We start from the raw sequence: 26,568 nt of genomic DNA on the forward strand, positions 1-26,568 counted from the left end.
AGTGCACTCACCGTCCAAGATGATAAGCTCAGAAAGCGTAATAAAACCAATTTGAATCAGAGTATTCTGGGTTCAAATTCAATCAGTAGGATTGATATGAACTCACTGTAAACAGTATTCTATTATTTTCAGTCAAATACAATTGTTAGTAAGTCTATTTATAGACTAGGTAGACCCCTCACATGTCTCTAGTGTAGTTAGACAAAGACACAAATGGGAGTGTGATTGAATTATAGCATCTATAAATTATTAATATGTACAGCCTTTGGTTTAGTGTATCGTTGTGGTGGTATACACATTGGCAGCTACACGAGCTGAATTGCAGTGTACAGTCCATATCTAAACAAATTATTAATTAAACAAACAATGTTTCTACTGTAAGTGTGGATACCATGCTGCAAATATGTGTTCTGACATCACACAAGTTCCAATAAGTGAACGAGACATCACCATAATATTTTACCCGCAAAATACATGTTTTGAATAGGTTATTCATGTTTGCTAACTTGTATTCATTGTAATGTAAACACTAGTCTAAACGTCCCGAGATTACATTTCATGAAATTACACGTTTTTGAAAATTGTCAAAACATAACAATAATCCTTATGCTATTATAGAAATCATAATTAAGGTTTCTGACTCATCGATGCCACCACATAGGCTGTTTTCAAAAGAAGAATTTGCTTTATCGATTCAGTCACTTTTGATTCAGCCGCTCGAGCTACAGTACATTGTAATTAGGATCATTTTGGTGACATTTGTAAAACCAATGAACGACTGAAAGGGCTACGTGACGTAGCCTACGAGTCCCCGTAGAAAAGGCGCGGAGTGTAGCTATAGGTACGGAGGTGCGAAGCAAAGACCGCTTCCGACAGTCTTGACAAGGGATTTGTACACATCGAATCAATAGTCAACTCCTCCCCCTAAATTGCACACACACATAGAGCTCAGTGCTCGCCTTGCTGAAGAGCTGGATACCCGTAGGAAAACAATGTATGTTTTGCAATAGCCCTTGGACTTGAACAATTGTGTGTTTTTATGTATTCGTTCGTCGTCTTTGCTATTATTTTATTTTCGATTGATATTCGTTTTGGGTGTTTTGCGTCAGCATCCACGTGTAGCATTGAACGTCGCTGTTATGATTCGAGGCTTGGAGCAACTCAAGAGTGGAGGCCAGGATACCCACCACAAGTCATCTACAGTTCTGCGGTGTTTTTAGTCCCCCAAACCCCCCCACCCCCCCCCCCACCCCTTCTCTGTTGTCTCTTGGAATACTTATTTACTTCTTCATTTTGTCCTAATGCAAGTTTAACGTTTGCTATAGCTCTCGACCACTTTTGTCTGACGACAGAGTGAAATTGGTGCATTTTTGTGCATCCTGAAATCTGCAAATTGAGAGAGATTATTTGATTCAGAATTTACATTGTGGTTTGCTGGTATGTTTATTTAATTCTTCTGATCTATTGGTTTTAAATAGTAGGCTATTTTGTATTTGATAACGTGTTCAAATATGGTGTAAACTATAGCCTATACGCCATATAGAAAACGCAATATTTACTATAATCATGTCTGAAATTAAAGGCCTATATTTGAATAAGAATCAAAATCACAGTGTTGGAAAGGAAAATATGTTTTTCGTAACCTACCATCTTTCTTGGCTTGGATTTTTTTGACTTCCTAAACCAATAGATGGGAGCCATTCACTTTAAATACATGGGCGAGATTTGCGTCTTATGGACGTTTTGGCTTGCAGATCTGAGGGAGACGCTTGCAAGTGTAGCTCTCCAGCCTCCACGATGCTCTTCCACGGGCTGCTCGGAGGCGAGATGCAGGGGGTTATCTACGAGATGGGCCGGAGGGCGAAGGGCGATTCTACCGCCATAAGTTCGGCTATAGACATGGGAGAAACGGAGACGGTGGGTAAATGCTTTATTAAAGAAGGACCTGTGAAAGCACAAATAAAGCGTTAATTTCGAGGGACTACGGTCAGAAAGTGAACTGCGATTAAAATATATTTATTTATAAGCTAGAAAGCAGTACATTGCTTGCATGTTAGCGTTCGCATTTGCTAACCATGTGTGCGTAAAGTGTAATTATTCATGGGCTACTGGCTACTATTTCGTATTCCTACGAAACAACATGTTACAATAACTTTAGAGTTTTATTCACGAAGTTTCCTTTCAGATGCATGTAGACTACTGAGATAACAAAACAAATATATACAGTAAAACCTCAAAACATTTGATTTTACACCTCATGGTATGTCTGTCTGCCCGTTTTAAGGCCATGCATGTTCATTCATAACCCAATAATTAATTCTAACAGATAATCTTGATCACTTTGATAGCCTATTTAGGTTTGTTATCTAGGCCTATTGCTATAGCAGGATATAGGCAATCACTGTCATTTATAAGGGGAACCCAGCAAGGCACGAAACATATAGGCCTAACTTCTAAAACATAAACAGGCTTCTCGTTTGTTGTAAAAAACAAACAAATCGTTTTTCAATAGGCCTAGCTCACGTCGATTGTCCACTAAAACATGTCTTAAAGTTGGACATGCTCATGTCCATTCAACTCTCCAATTGAAATATAACATATCCAAAGGAAAATACGTTTATTTCACAGAAGCATTAGAATTATAATGCTTAAACTGTGATGATTTTTTTATGCGTTTATTATGCCTAATCAAATACGTGTTGCAATATTTTCGTTGTCAACAAGATTCGTTAATTGATGATAATATTGAGTGTTTCACGTGAATAAATGCCCTTAGGAAAAATATTTGAATTTGACATTTTCCTTTTATTTCGTTTTTATAATATATGTTGCACCTGCCTCAACAAAAAAATAAGGTGTTACGTGTTACGTCATGCCACATTTAGGTTCTATCCAGTGTTACCATTTTATCTATCGCGTTCATGACTGCAAGTAGACAGACGTATGAACAGGTATGGAATATGTGCGCGCAAAATATTCACTGTTATACAGTATTGGCCTTGACATCTCTTGGTGGCATACTATCGAACGTGTTCTTATTGTAAACATAAAACTGATTTCCCTTTCCCTCTTCAGGGTATGAGGTCCATCAACAGCGACCGTGTGGCCTTATGCGCGGGCTGCGGGGGGAAGATATCTGACCGCTACTACTTGCTTGCGGTTGACAAACAGTGGCACATGCGCTGTCTCAAGTGCTGCGAGTGCAAACTCAACCTCGAGTCCGAGCTAACCTGTTTCAGTAAAGACGGTAGCATCTATTGCAAAGAAGATTACTACAGGTAACCATGATACAAGGCTACAGCTATAACAACAACAACTGACCAAGCAAGCATATAAACGAGAGATATCCAATTAGGTCTAGGACTACAGCTAGTATTCTATCTAGGCTGCTTATTACAAACACTTCAACTCCCCAGCTGCTGCTACTCCATTTACAATCCTGAAACCGATTTCAGATAGTCAGTGCTGGTAGGCTAATCTTCCCAAAACATGGTAGCTTGTTATCCACGCAGGCCATACACTATTTATAAATTACAACAAATTAGCCAATATGCTACTATTCCATAACTCTGGTAGGCCTATTCTTGTTTTTGATGCTCTACTTGGTCTAAACCAAAACATCATATTTGGAAGTGGCAAAAGGACAAGAATGAAACAACCAAAAATATGAAGACCTGAGGGCATTTAGCCTTTTACGCGTGAAAATGAATATGCTTGTATTGCTTAATAACAACTTTACATCAACGTTCTTCGTCAGAATGTGCACAAACTAAAGATTGTTGACCCTGGATTGAATCTATATTCTGTACGTGTTTGTGTCATCCGCTCTCTTCTCCCAAGCAGGAGGTTTTCCGTCCAGAGGTGCGCCCGTTGCCATCTCGGGATCTCGGCGTCGGAGATGGTCATGCGGGCGAGGGACTTGGTCTATCACTTGAACTGTTTCACCTGTACAAGCTGCAGCAAAATGCTCACGACCGGAGACCACTTCGGAATGCGTCACAGTCTTGTGTACTGCCGGCTCCACTTTGAGACACTCATACAAGGGGAATATCAAGCGCATTTCAATCACGCGGGGGATGTAGACTCGGGCAAAGGACTTTGCGCGGGCAGCGCGGGAAACTCGCTGGGGCTGCCCTACTACAACGGCGTCCGGACGGTGCAGAAAAGAAGGCCGAGGAAAAGGAAAAGTCCCGGGCCTAGAGCAGATATGGTGGCTTACAACGCAGGTAAGCCGAGTTTGTACCGGTTAGCCATTAATGGTTATGGTCATTTAAATCTACAAAAAGTGCCACGAAAAGAAAATCTCACAATTGTAGGACCTATTTTATGTCACAGTGTGTGTGATATCTCCATTGGAATGAAAGATAACAACGCGCAAAATAGTGGACTGTTGGACTAATTTGAAATATTTTGGTTTGATGGAAATCTACCCTTATTTCGATAGGACTGGGTTACTTACTTTCGATCAAAAATAACAGGCCTATTTTGTCTGCACCATTTTGGGAAATATAGAATGGCTTTTTAGTCATTTTTAAACAAAGGGAATCAGTTTGATAAACTAAATGGTTACTTCTTATTTTTTCTAATCAAAAATATTTTACGCCATAGCAAATGTATTGCGCAATGTTGTGCTTTGGACGTGTTTATGCGCAGACTAGGCCTGACATGTTTTAAAACGGATCGATATGTATATGTTGATTTATTGAATAATTCACATTTCTGAGACAGCGTAATTTTAACAAGATTTAATGTTTGCTCAAATATGTGAGGGAAAAGTGAGAAGTTCAATGGAGGCCTTTGTTGATTTGTGGAATGGGAGCGCTTGATCCACTTCCAATCTAATATATTTAGATAACATATCCTAGGAGAAATATGCAAGATGAACATGCACAGACCACTAACTAACGCATTCAAGGAGAACCTGCTTCTGAAGGTCTACCCAATTCTGCATGTCCTTCTGCATGTCCCATTATAGGCTACAGAGAGACGGCTTGCGTTATAACAACATCTCTTGAAACACTCCATTTCATTATTTAAATTTTTTTTCTTCACTTTTCCCACTGAACATTTCATTTGCAAGCTCATACACAGTCAATTTAGTCTTGTAAAACCTATCTCAAAACTTAGAACTTGGTCTTGTAAAATCAAAACTTAGAACTTGGCTACATAGAAAAAGAGAGTAATGAAAGGTTTTTTAGAAGACGACAGAAGCAGACAAGTGGAAAATAGCTCAGATGGGGGCTAGGACTTCAAAGAAGATGAGCGAGAGAGATGATCGAATTTTCCCCAGTCCCACTTCATTGTTGAGTCTCGCAGTTTGTTTGGTTTTTGGATAAAAAAACAAAACATTTTTGTGTAGTGAAATCAATGTCGGATTGCTTGTAAAACATGGGAGAACCTGTGTAGAATCCTGAATAAAACTCTCCCCTGTGAGGTTTCGAGAGAAATTCTCCCGCCGCCAGGAATATGTTATTCCGTCATAAATAAAGGACCGACTTGAGAAGCTCTTGGTGTGTATTACTTTTGTCCGAAAAAAAACGTTAGATTACTTTGACATCTTGATATTATGATTAGGCATGAAGCAATGTTTATACTTGTTATAGGCGTATTATCATTCTTATAATAATATGAGTAGGAGTAGGCAAGGATAGGCCTAATAAGGATAGGGCTAGATTGTATAGGCCTATATGTTTTTCGAGAATAAAGGATTTAATGATACAATTCCAGGTCGCTATAGCTCCATATTGTGATGGCATATGGTGATTTGAATAAGAAAGGCGAATGGCAGAAAGCTTTAGTAAGCACGTGAGCTAAACATGAATGGTAGGGCTAATAGTTAAAAGATTAGGCCCGTTCTCTGCATTCCGCTTTGGGGAACGAGAATTTAGATTTTCGTTTCATAAACATTTTGAAATGTACCGTTCTGAGTGTGCTTCAATAACTATGAGCATGCAAATGTAATGACAATATTTATACATTATTGTCAAGGACTATTTCATAAACAACTTCCTTTTTTTGTGACAGGGTTGTCTGGTAAATGGTTATACAAATGGTCAGGATTAATTGCACAATTTCCCTCCAAATCTAAAATAGCCAACATAAATCAACGACATATATAAGAAGAAAACCTTATTACATAAAATAAAATAAGGATTTCAATCTTAAACCAACTAATACTGTATATTGGCTTAGACCTATCTTTCTTTGCATAATATTTAGCATTGTCCAAGATAACTTTTACCCACTTTTCCAAAATCTCATATCTAATGAAATTCTAATGAAATTATAGCCTGCAGTGTTACACAATATTGAATAAGGCATCATGGAGAGGAACATATTGCCTTTTCTTTCTTTCTTTCTTTCTTTCTTTCTTTCTTTCTTTCTTTCTTTCTTTCTTTCTTTCTTTCTTTCTTTCTTTCTTTCTTTCTTTCTTTCTTTCTTTCTTTCTTTCTTTCTTTCTTTCTTTCTGTTTTGGAGCTTTGCTGCCACCTGAGGGCATTTGTTGACATTCCTTTCCCTATCATCTGGAATGCCACATTTTCTATCAAACCCTGACTGCACTGAATAACACTGTGAAAATGCATGCCAATTTGATCCAATATACTATATTCTGCAGTCAATCAATCAATCAATCAATCAATCAATCAATCAATCAATCAATCAATCAATCAATCAATCAATCAATCAATCAATCAGTCAAATGTATTTATAAAACCCTATAAACATCAGCCAATGTCACAAAGTGCTATACAGAAACCCAGCCTAAAACCCCAAACAGCAAGCAATGCAGGTGTAGAAGTATGGCGGCTAGGAAAATCTCCCTAGAAAGGCCAGAGCCTAGGAAGAAACCTAGAGAGGAACCAGGCTCTGAGGGGTGACCAGTCCTCTTCTGGCTGTGCCAGGTTGAGATTATAACAGTACATGGCCAAGATGTTCAAACATTCATAGATGACCAGCAGGGTCAAATAATAATAATAATAATCTCAGTGGTTGTAGAGGGTGCAACAGGTCAACACCTCAGGAGTAAATGTCATTTGGCCTTTCATAGCCGAGCATTCAGAGTTAGAGACAGCAAGTGCGGTAGAGAAAGAGATTCTAAAACAGCAGGTCTGGAACAAGGTAGCACGTCCAGTGAACAAGTCAGGGTTCCATAGCCACAGGCAGAACAGTTGAAACTGGAGCAGCAGCACAACCAGGTGGACTGGGGACAGCGAGGAGTCATCAGGCATGGTAGTCCTGGGCTCAGGGCTCAGGTCCTCTGGGAGAGGAGGGAGAGGGAGAGAGAGAGAATTAGCGGGAGCATACTTAAATTTACACAGGACACCGGATAAGACAGGAGAAATACTCCAGTTATTACAGACTGACCCTAGCCCCCGACACAAACTACTGCAGCATAAATACTGGAGGCTGAGACAGGAGGGGCCGGGAGATACTGTGGCCCCGCCCGATGATATGCCCGGACAGAGCCAACCAGGCAGGACATAACCCCTCCCACTTTGCCAAAGCACAGCCCCATACCACTAGAGGGATATCTTCAAACCACCAACTTACTACCCTGAGACATGGCTGAGTATAGCCCACGAAGATCTCCCGAACTGCATGAACCTGAGGGGGGCGCCAACCTGGACAGGAAGATCACGTCAGTGACTCAACCCCCTCAAGTGACGCACCCCTCCTGGGGACGGCATGGAAGAGCACCAGTAAGCCAGTGACTCAGCCCCCGTAATAGGGTTAGAAGCAGAGAATCCCGGTGGAGAGAGGGGAACCAGCCAGGCAGAGACAGCAAGGGGTGTTCGTCTCTCCAGTGCCTTTCCATTCACAGTGTGGTGAATTCCAGCATCCATAACTGTTGGCAAAAGTTCTTGACATGCAATTGACATTTGATTTTTTTTTTACCCACTTGAATATTTTGACATATGAATTTGTTGTCCCCGTTTTTTAAGGAATTATTAGTAACACTTTAGAGTCATTATACTAGAAAATACAATACTTACTGTACTTACAGAAGCAAAAAGGGAGAAAGTGAGTTCCAATAATGAGCAAATGCAATATTTTTAACACTGCACTACTTACAAATTAATAAGAACACTAAAGGTAAGGTATTTGTTGTGTCCAGTCAATCTTGTGGGTTCTGCATGACAAACTCACATTTTATTGATTTATTTAGGCATTTTCACTCAGTGTTGTGGCTATTTAGGAGTAATCACATTGTGATTCTTTTTGTATTCAGTTTTGCAACTAACATGCTTGCTAATTTAGAGCTTCCAGAGTACTTGTAGATTGTCAGATGTGTTGTAGGTGTTTTGCAGACAGTTTTGCCCATGCTGTAAACTACAGAATGTAAACATATAGGTCGTGCTCTTGCTTGATTCAATTTGATATAAAAGTTGTCATTATGAATTCATTGAAATCCACACAATAGTTTATAGATATAGATAACTGTACCGTTACCAATAATAGTAATAATAATATAATCTGATTAGCTAGAAAGAAAATATTCTAGTGCAATGATTGCTATTTAAAATTACCCCTTTAATACATAATTTGCTCATTTTGATTTACATTTTAATTTTACATTTTAATCGCACAGGAATCCAAAATATTTCAGTTTGATGAATGTATCCATTTAGCCTCCATTAACCACAACCTTGTAAAGTCCAGTCCGTCATGGGCTTTCCTGTCAACAAATAAGACATGCGGTCTGTCTGCCATAACGTTTACAACGACAACAAAACAACACATTGGAATACTCTGAATACGTATTCCTAATGATGACATGATCGTAACCATGAACTAAATTCCATGAAAATGGTCACCAAAGTATTGTGTCATATTGTATTGTATTGTATCATACCGTAACGTATTGTATCATATCTTAACCAGAAACTAACCTGTGTGTGTTGTCCCTCCCTTCCAGCATTAAGTTGCAATGAGGATGGGGACCACCTGGACCGTGACTCCCACTATTCCTCCAGCGCCAAGTCCAAGCGCATGCGCACTTCCTTCAAACACCACCAACTGAGGACCATGAAGTCCTACTTTGCCATCAACCATAATCCAGACGCCAAAGACCTGAAACAGCTGGCCCAGAAGACGGGTCTCTCCAAACGCGTGCTACAGGTGAGAAAGAAGATTCCCTTCATAAGGATAATTATTTACACACAGGTAAAGGTAACTGCCAAAATAATGGCTACCATGAAGATCACAATGTCCCCATCCACAGGGCACGAGTGTCACTGAATGGTTTGATGAGCATGAAAACTATGTAACCCAGTTTGATGAGCATGAAAAGTATGTAACCCATATGCCATTGGCAACTCATTCATCAGATCTAAACCCAATTGAACACTTATGTGAGATTCTGGAACAGTGCCTCAGACAACGTTTTCCACTACCATCAACAAAACACAAAATAATGGAATTTCTTGTGGAAGAATGGTGTCGCATCCCTCCAATAGAGTTCCAGACACTTGTAGAATCTATGCCAAGGTGCATTGAAGCTGTTCTGGGTCATGGTGACCCAACGCCCTGTTAAAACACTTTATGTTGGTGTTTCCTTTATTTTGGCAGTTACCTGTATGTTATTGTATATAGTCCACTTCTGGGCTCATATTGAAAAAGTGTCTCAGAGTACGATCAGTTTGTCCTTTTAGATAATAATGAATAAGATTATATGGATAGGGGGACCTGATCCTAGACCAGCAGTCCTACTCTGAGACGAATACTTGCACTGATGCTCATTTGGTAAGTGAAATCTGCATTGCATTTCACCAGTTACAAACACTGTAAATCATAATTTTTTGCTCTGGGTATCTGTATGTTTTGGTTTAGTGCAAAATTCCACCTAATTAAATATACCATTTTACTTTTTTATTACATTACTACAATCCAATGCAAGTTTCTATATTAGCATTTTTTGCACTTCATGTCCAATTGATCCTTAAGTATCTAAAATGGATTATGTATCTCAGCAAAGTTAGTATTTGGAAACAATGTCCAGTTAAACAAAACCAAAGCATGGAGTGCTGTCATAACTTGTCCATAGACTGCTTACAGGTTAAGGACACAAAGTGATTTTGTAGTTTGGGTGAACTATCCCTTTAACTACTAACACTCAGCATTCACACAGAGAGAAAGTGATTAATCGGTGTAACAATAAAGGAATTTGTTTAGTGTAACAATGTTCCTTTTGGGAAACAGCTTGGATGCTAACGATGCAACTGACTGTAGGATCTACAGTAATAATTAACTTAAAGCTGCAACATGTAACTTTTTGGGAGACCGACCAAATGTATAAATTTATAGTTATAGATCTGTCATTCTCATTGAAATTGAAAGCAAGTCTAAGAAGCAGTAGATCTGTTCTATGTGGGCTATTTCTATGCTTCCCGTTCTTAAATTTAGTTTTTGCGTCTTTGACTTTCGGTTTTGTACACCTGCCTAGAACAGCTGAAAATACAATATTTTTGGTTATAGTAAATATATTTCACAGTGGTTTAGATGGTACAATGACTCTCTACACTATACTTTTGTTTTTTCACATAAACTGAAATTAGATGAACTATTAGAATTTTAGCAACCAGGAAATGGTGAAGCGATATCTGTATAGTGCATCTTTAATGTTACACAAACTATGAAAGCTCTTGGGATACCAGGCCCTGTACAAAAGTACTCGACTGTGTGGCAAATGGAAACAGTGGTTTACGCTTGTGAGGTAATTGTCAAGTGTTGTACATTGATAATGGTACCTGCAGCCCTTGTAGAAAAATGTATTTGTGTGGCTATGTACTCAGTATTTCAACAATTCCCTCATAGTTGTTTTACATGTAGTAGTAGTAAATAATCACAATATTTGAAATTGCATTCTTTGTATCTGTTGTAATAATGAACTTAACCTGTTTGGGATAGGGGGCAGTATTTTCACGGCCGGATAAAAAACGTACCCGATTTAATCTGGTTATTACTCCTGCCCAGAAACTAGAATATGCATATAATTAGTAGATTTGGATAGAAAACACTCTAAAGTTTCTAAAACTGTTTGAATGGTGTCTGTGAGTATAACAGAACTCATATGGCAGGCCAAAACGTGAGAAGATTCTATACGGGAAGTGCCCTGTCTGACCATTTCTTGTCCTTCTATAGCCTCTCTATCGAAAATACAGCCTCTGTGCTGTAACGTGACATTTTCTAAGGCTTTCTTTGGCTCTAGGAAGGCATCAGAAAGTGGAATGATAGCTCTGCAGTCTCCGGGTGAAAAACAGCAGGGGTTTTGGTGAGTGGTCCTTCTGGGAACAATGACACTGAGGCGCTCGTGCATGACACGACTCCATTTTTTTCTTTCAGTGTTTGAACGAATACGTCGTCGCCCGGTTGGAATATTATCGCTATTTTACGAGAAAAATCGCATAAAAATTGATTTTAAACAGCATTTGACATGCTTCGAAGTACAGTAATGGAATATTTAGAATTTCTTTGTCACGAAACGCGCCGGCGCGTCACCCTTCGGATAGTGACTTGAACGCACGAACAAAACGCAGCTATTTGGATATAACTATGGATTATTTCGAACCAAAACAACATTTGTTGTTTAAGTAGAAGTCCTGGGAGTGCATTCTGACGAAGATCAGCAAAGGTAATCCAATTTTTCTTATAGTAAATCTGAGTTTGGTGAGTGCCAAACTTGGTGGGTGTCAAAATAGCTAGCCGTGATGGCCGGGCTATGTACTCAGAATATTGCAAAATGTGCTTTCACCGAAAAGCTGTTTTAAAATCGGACACCGCGATTGCATAAAGGAGTTCTGTATCTATAATTTTTAAAATAATTGTTATGTTTTTTGTCAACGTTTATCGTGAGTAATTTAGTAAATTCACCGGAAGTTTTTGGTGGGTATGCTAGTTCTGAACAAAACATGCTAATGTAAAAAGCTGGTTTTTGATATAAATATGAACTTGATTGAACAAAACATGCATGTATTGTATAACATAATGTCCTAGGAGTGTCATCTGATGAAGATCATCAAAGGTTAGTGCTGAATTTAGCTGTGGTTTTGGTTTTTGTGACATATATGCTAGCTTGAAAAATGGGTGTGTGATTATTTCTGGCTGGGTACTCTCCTGACATAATCTAATGTTTTGCTTTCGCTGTAAAGCCTTTTTGAAATCGGAGAATGTGGTTAGATAAAGGAGAGTCTTGTCTTTCAAATGGTGTAAAATAGTCTGATTACCTTTGGTGTTCTTCATCAGAATGCACTCCCAGGACTGCAACTTCAATAACAAATGTTGGTTTGGTTCCAAATAATCCATTGTTATATCCAAATAGCGGCGTTTTGTTTGTGCGTTCAAGACACTATCCGAAGTGTAAATAATGGTCATGCGCACAACGTATTTCGTGACAAAAAAATTCTAAATATTCCATTACCGTACTTCGAAGCATGTCAACCGCTGTTTAAAATCAATTTTTAGGCCATTTTTCTCGTAAAAAAACGATAATATTCTGACCGGGAAAGCGTGTTTACGTACAAAAGAGAGAGAAAATAAAAGCATGGGATCCCCTCGTGCACGAGCCTGAGTCTCATAGTACTGTGACTGGCCACTATCCAAACGCGCTAATGTTTTTCAGCCAGGGGCGGCCTCGATATCATTCAGCTTTTTGCCGCCTTCTGAGAGCCCATGGGAGCCGTAGGAAGTGTCACGTAACAGCAGAGATCCCCTGTATTGGATAGAGATAATCAAGAAGGCCAAGAAATGGTCAGACAGCGTACTTCCTGTACAGAATCTTCTCAGGTTTTGGCCTGCCAAATGAGTTCTGTTATACTCACAGACACCATTCAAACAGTTTTAGAAACTTTGGAGTGTTTTCTATCCAAAGCTAATAATTATATGCATATTCTAGTTTCTGGGCAGGAGTAATAATCAGATTAAATTGGGTACGTTTTTTATCCGGCCGTGAAAATACTGCCCCCTAGCCATAACAGGTTAATGAACAAACTGAAGAAAAACAAAGCCAACGCTTTGCTTTGATGAATTCCATTTTCATGTTTGTCATTTTGATTTGAACCCCCCTCTCCTTCTGTATCTCTCTGTTTCTAAACCTTTCCCCCCACAGCCCAGGCTTCGGTTCACCACACTAACACTATCTATTGAGCATTTCTTTTCCTTTTCTCTTTCTTTCTTTAAAGGTTTGGTTCCAAAACGCCCGGGCCAAGTTTCGACGGAACATTCTACATCAGGAGAGCACAGGGCTGGACAAGCTGTTGGATGGGTCCACTCTATCAGGGGGGTCGCCTTCAGGCCCCCCCTCCGAGCTCTCCAACTCCTCAATGAGCCCTTCCAGTACCCATACCACCCTCACGGCTAACCCTGTACTGACCGCCGTACCGGGGGGCATGGACCCCCATGACTCCATGAGTATGAGCCCTTCCCAGACCACCCTTACCAGCCTTTTCTGATGTCACCCACCCCACCCGATCTGCCCCTAAACCCATCCACCAGCTCACTCAAGAGGGAGTCACTTATATAAATGATATTCCCCCTGGACCCTGGACCTTAGGCTTCTACCCTGTCACTCCAAGGTAAAAGCATTGAGGAGTGTAAAATGCAGATGCAAAGTACTGTAGCAAGGTTATCCGGAAGACTCTAGCGTGCCTTATACATTTTAATCACACTGAGGAATCCCTGATCTGATAAATGTCTAATCTAGGTGGCATATTTCTTAAAAGATTTTGTTATAGGACGGTTGCCCCACTGACAACTGCATTTGCTTACAACATGGCCATCAAAGCTGATCTACTTTACAATTCAGTCTGTACAGAGTAAGGGGCGGATGTCAACAAGAAAATGTATATTGATAGAGATAGCATAGATGAGAATTAGAATTAAACTGATACAGTTAATATAAAGATATCATGGTAAATATCCTTTAGACTCAGACTTTGCTTTAATATTTTGTAACAATAAACTGTCATACACAGAAATGAGATATAATATATATTATATCTGACTCGTTGCTGATGGAATTACATTGATTCTATTTGCAGTCACCATTTAATAGCTCAGTAACACATACATTTTAAGCAAAAATAGCTACAACATATCTAGTGCTTTTTGAGCATCACACTGTTTGGATTATGAATTGATAGAAGTAACATATGGATGTAGATTGTGGAATAATGTCTGGCTATTTGAATATTGTCACATTCATCACTACATTTGTAGTTTGTTTCAGCATTTGTGTGCCAGATGTACTTCTACTCGGCAGTCTCACACACACACGCACGCACGCACGCACGCACGCACGCACGCACGCACGCACGCACGCACGCACACACACACACACACACACACACACACACACACACACACACACACACACACACACACACACACACACACACACACACACCTCAGTCTAAATGTCTTTCTATGTTCTTGCTTCTGAAACCCATCACTCTGATTTTGGGTAGATACCAAGGTTATGGCTCTGTTTGCGTGGTATCACATTTTGAAATTCTAAAAGTCCATACAACGTAGAAATTTAACACAAAATAAATGTATTTAAAACTTAGATGCTGTATGGGAGCATCCAACAATGGTACCAGCAATCAAAAATAAATCCAAGAGACCACTTCTAAATACTTATTTGGAATTGTCCCTACAAAACTGTTCCTTGTGGGGACCTGCCTGAATATTTGTGTTGGTACAGAGAAACTAATCAGGGATTTGTGTTGTTGGCAAATAAACCAACTTTAACTGGGTCCTGCTCATTAGGACCGTACAGTAGCAACATGTTTTGTAATGGAAAACGTAAACGAGTGTTTCTTATTGGACAAATTCAGATAGTACCTCCTTGTTTCAAACTGTTTTCTTCCACTTGGTGCCTACTGAACATTACCCTGGAAGCTGGTAGGACTATGAGAGTTTCTGACATGGAGAATCAAGCTGCCTTCCTTTTGACTGTGACTACCTTCACTCATGGATGAGGAGGGTGCTCTTACTTTATCTTTACCCTTGTCTACATGGAGAACTGCTGTTTGGGATTTGTCATCCCTTTAACCACAGTCTTTGGTTTGTTTGTCCTCCCATTCTTGTGTAGTTGCCCCCTTTTGATGTACTTAAGCATTCATTCATTTCAAAACGTAAAATGGTGAGCAAAACATGACCTGGTCTCTGTTTTTTTTTTGAAGTTACTACCTATAGGATATGATCATATGACAAACGCACACATGTACAGTTGAAGTCGGAAGTTTACATACACTTAGGTTGGAGTCATTAAAACTCGTTTTTCAACCACTCCACACATTTCTTGTTAACAAACTATAGTTTTGGCAAGTCAGTTAGGACATCAACTTTGTGCATGACACAAGTCATTTTCCAACAATTGTTTACAGACAGATTATTTCACTTATAATTCACTGTATCACAATTCCAGTGGGTCAGAAGTTTACATACACTAAGTTGACTGTGCCTGTTAACTTCTTTGGGATAGGGGGCAGTATTTTCACGGCCGGATAAAAAACGTACCCGATTTAATCTGGTTACTACTCCTGCCCAGAAACTAGAATATGCATATAATTAGTAGGTTTGGATAGGGAACACTCTAAAGTTTCTAGAACTGTTTGAATGGTGTCTGTGAGTATAACAGAACTCATATGGCAGGCCAAAACCTGAGAAGATTCCATACAGGAAGTGGCCTGTCTGTCAATTTGTTGGCCTTCTGTTGCATCTCTGTCACGTTACAGCATCTCTGCTGTAACGTGACATTTTCTAAGGCTTCCATTGGCTCTCTGAAGACGCCAGAAAGTGGAATGGGGTGTCTGCTGTCTCTGGGCTAGGTACAGGAGCTCTGTTTGTAAGTGGTCAGCCTAGTGGCTCAGAGGCAGGAGATGCGCATTCATGAGACGTGGCCATTTTTTTATTTCAGCCTTTGAACGAATACAATGTTGCCCGGTTGGAATATTATCGCTATTTTACGCGAAAAATCGCATAAAATTTGATTTTAAACCGCGTTTGACATGCTTTTAAGTACGGTAATGGAATATTTTGAATTTTTTGGTCACGAAATGCACTCGCGCGTCACCCTTTGGTTAGTTACCTGAACGCACGAACAAAACGGAGCTATTTGAATATAACTATGGATTATTTGGAACCAAAACAACATTTGCTGTTGAAGTAGAAGTCCTGGGAGTGCATTCTGACGAAGAACAGCAAAGGTAATCCAATGTTTGTAATAGTAATTCAGGCCACTTCCTACTTGGAATATTCTCAGGTTTTTGCCTGCCATATGAGTTCTGTTATACTCACAGACACCATTCAAACAGTTTTAGAAACTTCAGAGTGTTTTCTATCCAAATCTACTAATAATATGCATATTCTCGTTTCTGGGCAAGAGTAGTAACCAGTTTAAATCGGGTATGTTTTTTCATCCGGCCGTGAAAATACTGCCCCCTATCCCAAACAGGTTAAACTCAGTGCCTCTTTGCTTGACATCATGGGAAAATCAAAAGAAATCAGCCAAGACCTCAGAAAACAAATTGTAGACCTCCACAAGTCTGGTTCATCCTTGGGAGCAATTTCCAAATGCCTGAAGGTGCCACGTTCATCTGTACAAACAATAGTACGCAAGTATAAACACCACGCAGCCACGCAGCTGTCGTATCGCTCAGGACGGAGGTTCTGTCTCCTAGAGATGAACGTACTTTGGTGCGAAAAGTGCTGATCAATCCCAGAACAACAGAAAATGCCCTTGTGAAGATGCTAGAGGAAACAGATACAAAAGTATCTATATCCACAGTAAAATGAGTCCAATATCGACATAACCTGAAAGGCCGCTCAGCAAGGAAGAAGCCACTGCTCCAAAACAGCCATAAAAAAGACAAACTACGGTTTGCAACTGCACATGGGGACAAAGATCGTACTTTTTGGAGAAATGTCCTCTGGTCTGATGAAACAAAAATGGAACTGTTTGGCCATAATGACCATCGTTATGTTTGGAGGAAAAAGTTAAATGAACACGAATGATCTATTGGTAGTTTGTTGTAACCAAGAATTGGTGCTGACCGTGTGTTATTGGATGCTAGCATGCTAGTTAGCTGCGGCGTCATAGGATACGGTGCACTGGGTGGGTTTAACTGAAGAATACTGTACCAAGTTATCAAGCTGAATAAACTAAGTTTGAGCCTATTCCTGGAAACATTGAACCACTGTAGTGTACATCATTTATAATTTCTAAGTGGAAGTTGGAAAAATTATATTTGAGTGTTTCAGTGAATGGTTAGTGAGGGAGGCCCTGCTCTCTCGCTTCCCCAGTTGTTTAGTTAATTTTCATTCCAATCTCCTTTGCATTAGCGAAGCCTCTCCTGTAGCCTGTCAACTATGTGTCTGTCTATCCCTGTTCTCTCCTCTCTGCACAGGCCACACAAACGCTTCACACCGCATGGCCGCTGCCACTCTAACCTGGTGGTCCCAGCGCGCACGACCCACGTGGAATTCCAGGTCTCCGGCAGCCTCTGGAACTGAGGCAAGGCAGTTCATCTCAGCCTATGTTACCCTCCAGTCCCTCGACTTCTTTGCACTGACGGAAACATGGATTACCACAGAAAACACTGCTACTCCTACTGCTCTCTCCTTGTCTGACCACGTGTTCTCGCATACCCCGAGAGCATCTGGTCAGTGGGGTGGCGGCACTGGAATCCTCATCTCTCCCAAGTGGACATTCTCTCTTTCTCCCCTGACCCATCTGTCTATCTCCTCCTTTGAATTCCATGCTGTCACAGTCACTAGCCCATTCAAGCTTAACATCCTTATCATTTATCGCCCTCCAGGTTCCCTTGGAGAGTTCATCAATGAGCTTGATGACTTGATAAGTTCCTTTCCTGAGGATGGCTCACCCCTCACAATTCTGGATGACTTTAACCTCCCTACGTCTACCTTTGACTCATTTCTCTCTGCCTCCTTCTTTCCACTCCTCTCCTCTTTTGGCCTCGCCCTCTCACAGTCCCCCGCTACTCACAAGGCAGGCAATACGCTTGACCTCATCTTTACTAGATGCTGTTCTTCTACTAATCTCACTGCAACTCCTCTCCAAGTCGCCGACCACTACCTTGTATCCTTTTCCCTCTCGCTCTCCTCCAACACTACTCACTCTGCCCCTACTCAGATGCTATTGCGCCGTTGCATCCTTCGCTCTCTCTCTCCTGCTACTCTCTCCTCTTCCATCCTATCATCTCTTCCCTCTGCTCAATCCTTCTCCAACCAATCTCCTGATTCTGCCTCCTCAACCCTCCTCTCCTCCATTTCTGCATCCTTTGACTCTCTATGTCCCCTATCCTCCCGGCCAGCTCGGTCCTACCCTCCTGCTCCGTGGCTTGACGACTCATTGCGAGCTCACAGAACAGGGCTCCGGGCAGCCGAGCGGAAATGGAGGAAAACTAGCCTCCCTGCGGACCTGGCATCTTTTCACTCCCTCCTCTCCACATTCTCTTCCTCTGTTTCTTCTGCTAAAGCCACTTTCTACCACTCTAAATTCCAAGCATCTGCCTCTAACCCTAGGAAGCTCTTTGACACCTTCTCCTCCCTCCTGAATCCTCCTCCCCCCCTCCCTCTCTGCGGATGACTTTGTCAACCATTTTGAAAAGAAGGTTGACTACATCCGATCCTCGTTTGTTAAGTCAAACGACACAGCTGGTCCTGCTCACATTGCCCTACCCTATGCTATGACCTCTTTCTCCCCTCTCTCTCCAGATGAAATCTTGCGACTTGTGACGGCCGGCCGCCCAACAACCTGCCCGCTTGACCCTATCCCCTCCTCTCTTCTCCAGACCATTTCCGGAGACCTTCTCCCTTACCTCACCTCGCTCATCAACTCATCCTTGACCGCTGGCTACGTCCCTTCCGTCTTCAAGAGAGCGAGGGCTGCACCCCTTCTCAAAAAACCTACACTCAATCCCTCCGATGTCAACAACTACAGACCCTTCTTTCTTTCCTCTCCAAAACTCTTGAGCGTGCCGTCCTTGGCCAGCTCTCTTGCTATCTCTCTCAGAATGACCTTCTTGATCCAAATCAGTCAGGTGTCAAGACTGGTCATTCAACTGAGACTGCTCTTCTCTGTGTCACGGAGGCTCTCCGCACTGCTAAAGCTAACTCTCTCTCCTCTGCTCTCATCCTTCTAGACCTATCTGCAGCCTTTGATACTGTGAACCATCAGATCCTCCTCTCCACCCTCTCCGAGTTGGGCATCTCCGGTGCGGCTCACTCTTGGATTGCGTCCTACCTGACAGGTTGCTCCTACCAGGTGGCATGGCGAAAATCCGTCTCCGCACCACGTGCTCTCACCACTGGTGTCCCCCAGGGCTCAGTTCTAGGCCCTCTATTATTCTCGCTATACACCAAGTCACTTCGCTTTGTCATGGTCTCTCCTATCATTGCTACGCAGACGACACACAATTAATCTTCTCCTTTCCCCCTTCTGATAACCAGGTGGCGAATCACATCTCTGCATGTCTGGCAGACATATCATTGTGGATGACGGATCACCACCTCAAGCTGAACCTCGGCAAGACGGAGCTGCTCTTCCTCCCGGGGAAGGACTGCCCGTTCCATGATCTCGCCATCACGGTTGACAACTCCATTGTGTTCTCCTCCCAGAGTGCTAAGAGCCTTGGCGTGACCCTGGACAACACCCTGTCGTTCTCCGCTAACATCAAGGCGTTGACCCGATCCTGTAGGTTCATGCTCTACAACATTTGCAGAGTATGAACCTGCCTCACACAGGAAGCGGCGCAGGTCCTAATCCAGGCACTTGTCATCTCCCGTCTGGATTACTGCAACTCGCTGTTGGCGGGGCTCCCTGCCTGTGCCATTAACCTCTCTGGGCTAGGCGGGACGAATTCGTCCCACCTACGCAACAGCCAGTTGAATCTCGTGGCGCGATTTTCAAATACCTTAGAAATGCTATTACTTCAATTTCTCAAACATATGACTATTTTACAGCATTTTAAAGACAAGACTCTCGTTAATCTAACCACACTGTCCGATTTCAAAAAGGCTTTACAACGAAAGCAAAACATTAGATTATGTCAGCAGAGTACCCAGCCAGAAATAATCAGACACCCATTTTTCAAGCTAGCATATAATGTCACAAAAAACAAAACCACAGCTAAATGCAGCACTAACCTTTTATGATCTTCATCAGATGACACGCCTAGGACATTATGTTATTCAATACATGCATGTTTTGTTCAATCAAGTTCATATTTATATCAAAAACCAGCTTTTTACATTAGCATGTGACGTTCAGAACTAGCATTCCCACCGAACACTTCCGGTGAATTTACTAAACGTTCACAAAAAACATAACAATTATTTTAAGAATTATAGATACAGAACTCCTTTGTGCAATCGAGGTGTCCTATTTTAAAATAGCTTTTCGGTGAAAGCACATTTTGCAATATTCTGAGTAGATAGCTCGCCATCACAGGCTAGCTATTTTGACACCCACCAAGTTTGACCCTCACCAAACTCAGATTTACTATAAGAAAAATTGGATTACCTTTCCTGTTCTTCGTCAGAATGCACTCCCAGGACTTCTACTTCATTAACAAATGTTGGTTTGGTTCCAAATAATCCATAGTTATATCCAAATAGCGGCGTTTTGTTCGTGCGTTCAAGACACTATCCAAGGGTGACGAAAGGTTACACACCCGAAGCGTTTCGTGACAAAAAAATTCTAAATATTCCATTACCGTACTTCGAAGCATGTCAAACGCTGTTTAAAATCAATTTTTATGCTATTTTTCTCGTAAAAAGCGATAATAATGCGACCGGGAGTCGTTGTTTTCATTCAAAGACGAAAGAATAAAAACATGGAGTCGCCTCGTGCACGCGCCTCCAGTCTCTTTTCTCTGATCGACCACTATCTAAATGCGCTAGTGTTTTTCAGCCAGGGCCTGCAAAGCCACCATTCAGCTTTTTGCCGCCTTCTGAGAGCCTATGGGAGCCGTAGGAAGTGTCACGTTACAGCAGAGATCCCCTGTTTTGGATAGAGATGATCAAGAAGGCCAAGAAATGGTCAGACGGTACTTCCTGTACAGAATCTTCTCAGGTTTTGGCCTGCCAAATGAGTTCTGTTATACTCACAGACACCATTCAAACAGTTTTAGAAACTTTGGAGTGTTTTCTATCCATATATAATAAGTATATGCATGTTCTAGATTCTGGGCAGGAGTAATAATCAGATTAAATCGGGTACGTTTTTTATCCGGCTGTGAAAATACTGCCCCCTATCCATAACAGGTTAATGCTGGGACTGCTGATATGTGTCCTGGGATCCTAGCTCAAACAAGGTGGTAATACATTGGCAAAGCAGATAGCTAGCAGCTAGGCTATCAAGCTAGGCAACCTGGGTTACTTTTGCTGGATATCAAGCACTCTAAGCGGTTAGCCCTTGTGGCTAGGGCCGCACTTCAATTTGTCTCGGTTTTAGGACCATCGATTTCCAGAGTTTTGTACTGCTGGTGTCTCTCATTTCACAGAGTGAATAGAGGGCTCGTCCTACTATCATTACTATCATGCCTCCGAAAAAGACGTGGATCACATCTCTGCTGGGCAGGTACGTGAACTCTAGGAGAAGCAGAAAGTTTTCTTTAAGGAAATTATACTTCAGCAGGAAAATAACATGAAAAGTTTCATAGAAATGATCATTGAGTCTACCAACAAACAGCTGGACGACCTAACTAAAGATGTACAAGACATTAAAACAAGCCATCAGTTCACATGGAAGGATGTGGATGTGTTGAAGACCACACAGGATACACTTTCCAGAAACTGTTCCTCTATGTGGAATGAAATCACCACAGTCAGGGAGGGCCTCCAGAACATGTCTGGGAAGGCTGATTACCTGGATGGACAATCAAGGAGAAATAATCTTGTAATAGATGGTATCCAGGAGAGACAAAGTGAGACATTGTCACGTCCTGACCATAGAAAGATGTTATTTTCTATGGTAGAGTAGGTCAGGGCGTGACAGGTTTTTTCTCTCTATGTTTTCTATTTCACGCTCTCACCTCCCGAAGGAGCCGGGTGAACGGTTGCCAGGTAAAGATCCAGCTGGAGCAGGAACCCCTTGCACCCTGCAGCCGTCCCATTGTACTCCCTCGGGATAGCGACCCGAATACCGCTGGGGCCAGATGACGTCGGAGAAGGTGGTGGTGCTGGTTGAAGTGTGACAGGTGGAGGGGTAGGGAGGCCACCCCTCTCCCATCTCTCTATCGTCGCCATCACTTGATCCATGGTGGTCCCCAGACTGTGGAGAACTGTGGTGTGGTGTTGCACGCGCTCCTCCATGGAAGTGGAGAGCGCGTCAGCTCCTGCTGACTCCATGATATGGTGCGGGATTCTGTTAGGTGCCTCTTAAGATTAAGAAGAGGTAAGTGCAGGAGTCAGGAGCAGGAGAGCAAGGAATTTCCAGTAGCACAGTCGTTTATTGAATGTCCCAAAACACGACAACAACAGGTGGGAAACACCCAACGAAGTCGCCACACACAGGGAAATAAATTGAACAAACGGAGGAGAAACCTCTACTCCTAAAAACACTACAAACGGTTTTAATACGACTGTGAGAAAAAAAAAACCCTGTGGCGCAAACACGCACCCCTAGCAGAGCAACAACAGCAAATAATCCCGCACAAAGAATAGCAGGCAGCAGAGGTTAATAAACCCACTGAAATTAACTAATAGGACACAGGTGTAAACAAAACAGACAGACACAAATGAAAAGGAAAAATGGATCGGTAGCAGCTAGTAGGCCGGCGACGACGACCGCCGAGCACTGCCTGAACAGGGGGAGGAACTCACAGTAATTTATTGGGTAAATCACCAATGTTTTATTTACAGTGTACTAATAAATACATGGTTTCTTTTTGTTTTTTGTTTTTGGCAAAAAGTAAACATCCAGAGAGCCTCTGATGAGACCTCTCAAGAGGAGACAGCTCAGGACAGTACAGCAACGGTGTTTCGGAACACAGTGTTTATTACTGCTATTGACAACATCATAAGTGACTTGGACACTAGGTTATACATCACTGAAAAAATCGTAGAATAATTTTCTGCTGTTCTGAAAGTTGGGCAGATTAGTGAGGATAAAGTCCCTTCTGTGTGCCAACCACTGATCATGAAGTATTCCAGAGATCTTACATCTGAGTTTCAAAATGAAGTAAGACACCTGAACACTGTACAGTATGTGCTGCCACTTTCCCCCCTAACTTGTCCCTTCTTGGTCTCCTGAATGCAATTTGTAAGATGCAGCTGCAAAGCATTTTTGGAGAAGTGTGCATTGCTTTACGTGTATCTTGCACACTTCCTGTGACTGTTGCTGGTGGCGAGAGAGCTTTCAGTAGGCTAAAACTGATAAAAAACTATTTGAGGTTCACTATGTCCCAGGACAGGCTTTGCAGTCTTGCTATGCTGTCCATTGAAAGTCAGTTAGCTAGAAAGCTGGACTTCAAAGACTTGATCAGTGACTTTGCTAGCAAGAAGGCTCGGCGCTGGGCTCTTGGTGAGTAAGGCTGAGCAAGGGCCAGTGATAACTGTTAAATGGCATGGCTATGGATATTGGATCACTACACACATGATGCCCACAGGCTGAGAATAAGACTGAGAACAGACTGAGAACAAGATATATCTCAAAGTAATGGCTGGATTGCCATAAAATGTGTTGTGCACAACCAAGACCCCAAGTGGAAAAAACCTATTGATTTGGTGACCACTTGACCTTTTCTCTAGCACCACCATCAGGCCTTTTCATTTAATTTCCATTTTGTTTTCCATTTTCCATTTCCACTTTTACAGCTGCTTATTTTCTAATTTCAGTTTGAGTTTATTTTATTTTTACAGGGACAGTGCTCATTAATCAACGTTTCAGTAAAAGTGCCGGTTTTAGCCAGCCAGCAAATTTTCAACTGCAGTCCCTGGGCAGGTTATTAAAAACAATTACAATATAGACAATCATTGAGCAGTGAGCACACGTAGAACAACATAGGACAAGCAAGACATAGCATACTGACAGAGCAACATAGAACACAAAGCAACAAGACAAAATCCATAAAAGCAACAAAAGTGTTTCAATACCTCACAAGCTACAGACAACAGACAACATGGAATGCGGCTATAGACAGCTAGGGATTATGTTCACAAATCTGATTGACCTTTAGCCATGTCTTCATGCATTTTGTGAAAGTGTGATATGTGGTGCAGTTATGTGTGTCTGATGGCAGTGTATTCCAGCCATGGGAAGCTCTCATAGAGAAAGTGGATTTACTAAAGGTGCTTTTCCTTAAGGGAACTATACAGTCACCTCTCATGGCAGACCTTGTGGATCAGCTGCCATATGTTTGGGTTTTCTGTATCAACAAAAATACTGAGTGGAGGGGGAGCCAGGCCATTTAGGATCTTGAATACAAGACATGCGTGTCTTGTATTCAAGATCCTAAATGGCCTGGCTCCCCCCCGGTGTATTGCACAAGATTTTCCCAACTCAGGAGCTCATGCTTTCTGAGGATGTAAGTGATGATGGCTATTAGACTTCCTATCAAGCACTTTGAGAGCCTGTTTGTAGACAGACTGAATAGGTTTTAATGTTGTACAGCAAGCTTGGGCCCAACTAGTCAAGCAGTATGTTAAGTGGGGGAGTATCATAGATTTGAAGTACAGTTTTGCTACCTCTGTAGTCAAACAATTTTGTATAAATCGGAAGTTACCTAGGTTGAATTTGGTTATTTGAAGGATCTTTTTCACATGCTTTTTAAAACAGAGGTTGGAATCAAGTATGATTCCAAGGTACTTAAAATCATACCACCTGGAGCTTCTCCCCTGACACATAGACATCTGGCTCAGTAGCATCTGTTGCCCTCTTTGTGAAGAACATTGAGATGCAAACACTAGTCACTGAGCCACTTTGTAACCTGGACCATTGCAGTAGTGAGTTCTTGTGCAGCTTGTTGTTTGCTCTTTGCATGCACATATATCACTGTATCATCTGCATACATTTGAACTTCAGACCCAGTACAGACAGAAGGCAGATCATTAACCTCTCTAGGGTAGGGGGCAGTATTTGCACGGCCGGATAAAAAACGTACCCGATTTAATCTGGTTATTACTACTGCCCAGAAACTAGATTATGCATATAATTGTTTGATTTGGATAGAAGACACTCTAAAGTTTCTAAAACTGTTTGAATGGTGTCTGTGAGTATAACAGAACTCATATGGCAGGCAAAAACCTGAGAAGATTCCAAACAGGAAGTGCCCTCTCTGACCATTTCTTGGCCTTCTACACTCTCTTTATTGAAAACTGAGGATCTCTGCTGTAACGTGACACTTCCTACGGCTCCCATAGGCTCTCAGAAGGCGGCAGAATGTTGAATGATGACTTTGCAGGCCATGGCTAAAAAACAGTAGCGCATTTGGTAAGTGGTCGATCTGAGAACAATGATACTGGCGCGCGTGCACATGAAGAGTCCATTTTAGATTTTTAGTCTTTGAACGAAAACAGGGTTTCCCGGTCGGAATATTATCGCTTTTTTACGAGAAAAATCGCATAAAAATTGATTTTAAACAGCATTTGACATGCTTCGAAGTACGGTAATGGAATATTTAGAATTCTTTTGTCACGATACGCGTCGTCGCGTCACCCTTCGTTACCCTTCGGATAGTGTCTTGAACGCACGAACAAAAGTAGAAGTAGAAGTCCTGGGAGTGCATTCTGACGAAGAACAGCAAAGGTAATCCAATTTTTCTTATAGTAAATCTGAGTTTGGTGAGTGCCAAACTTGATGGGTGTCAAAATAGCTAGCCCGTGATGGCGAGTTATCTACTCAGAATATTGCAAAATGTGCTTTTGCCGAAAAGCTATTTTAAAATCGGACATAGCGATTGCATAAAGGAGTTCTGTATCTATAATTCTTAAAATAATTGTTATGTTTTTTGTGAACGTTTAACATGAGTAATTTAGTAAATTCACCGGAAGTTTGCGGTGGGTATGCTAGTTCTGAACGTCACATGCTAATGTAAAAAGCTGGTTTTTGATATAAATATGAACTTGATTGAACAAAACATGCATGTATTGTATAACATAATGTCCTAGGAGTGTCATCTGATGAAGATCATCAAAGTTTAGTGCTGCATTTAGCTGTGGTTTGGGTTTATGTGACATTATATGCTAGCTTGAAAAATGGGTGTCTGATTATTTCTGGCTGGGTACTCTGCTGACATAATCTAATGTTTTGCTTTCGTTGTAAAGCCTTTTTGAAATCGGACAGTGTGGTTAGATTAACGAGAATCTTGTCTTTAAAATGGTGTAAAATAGTCATATGTTTGAGAAATTGAAGTAATAGCATTTCTAAGGTATTTGAATATCGCGCCACGGGATTCCACTGGCTGTTGAGTAGGTGGCACGATTTCGTCCCACATACCCTGGAGAGGTTAATGTACAGGCTGAACAGGAGGGGCCCCAGTATTGACCCTTGGGGCATGCCCACATCATAGCTAAGAGTGGGCGACAGCTCATTGCTCACTCTGA

The 26,568-nt window shown here is 41.5% G+C and overlaps 1 protein-coding gene across 2 annotated transcripts; it reads left to right on the plus strand.

Moving 5' to 3' along the window:
- Window positions 1-1,272: 1,272 nt before the first annotated feature.
- Window positions 1,273-15,157, plus strand: LOC106562866 (LIM/homeobox protein Lhx2). 2 transcript variants are annotated; one of them, XM_045689823.1, is made up of 5 exons: window positions 1,273-1,917; window positions 3,076-3,278; window positions 3,841-4,226; window positions 8,918-9,120; window positions 13,179-15,157. In XM_045689823.1, exons 1-5 carry the CDS (start codon window positions 1,735-1,737, stop codon window positions 13,446-13,448), a joined length of 1,245 nt encoding a protein of 414 aa, XP_045545779.1. In that variant the 5' UTR covers window positions 1,273-1,734; the 3' UTR covers window positions 13,449-15,157. The 2 variants fall into 2 exon arrangements, with proteins under 2 accessions (XP_045545779.1, XP_045545780.1); XM_045689824.1 differs by having other exon boundaries at window positions 3,844-4,226.
- Window positions 15,158-26,568: the final 11,411 nt, after the last annotated feature.

This window comes from Salmo salar, chromosome ssa11, assembly GCF_905237065.1.
Source record: "Salmo salar chromosome ssa11, Ssal_v3.1, whole genome shotgun sequence".
Lineage (NCBI taxonomy): Eukaryota > Metazoa > Chordata > Actinopteri > Salmoniformes > Salmonidae > Salmo > Salmo salar.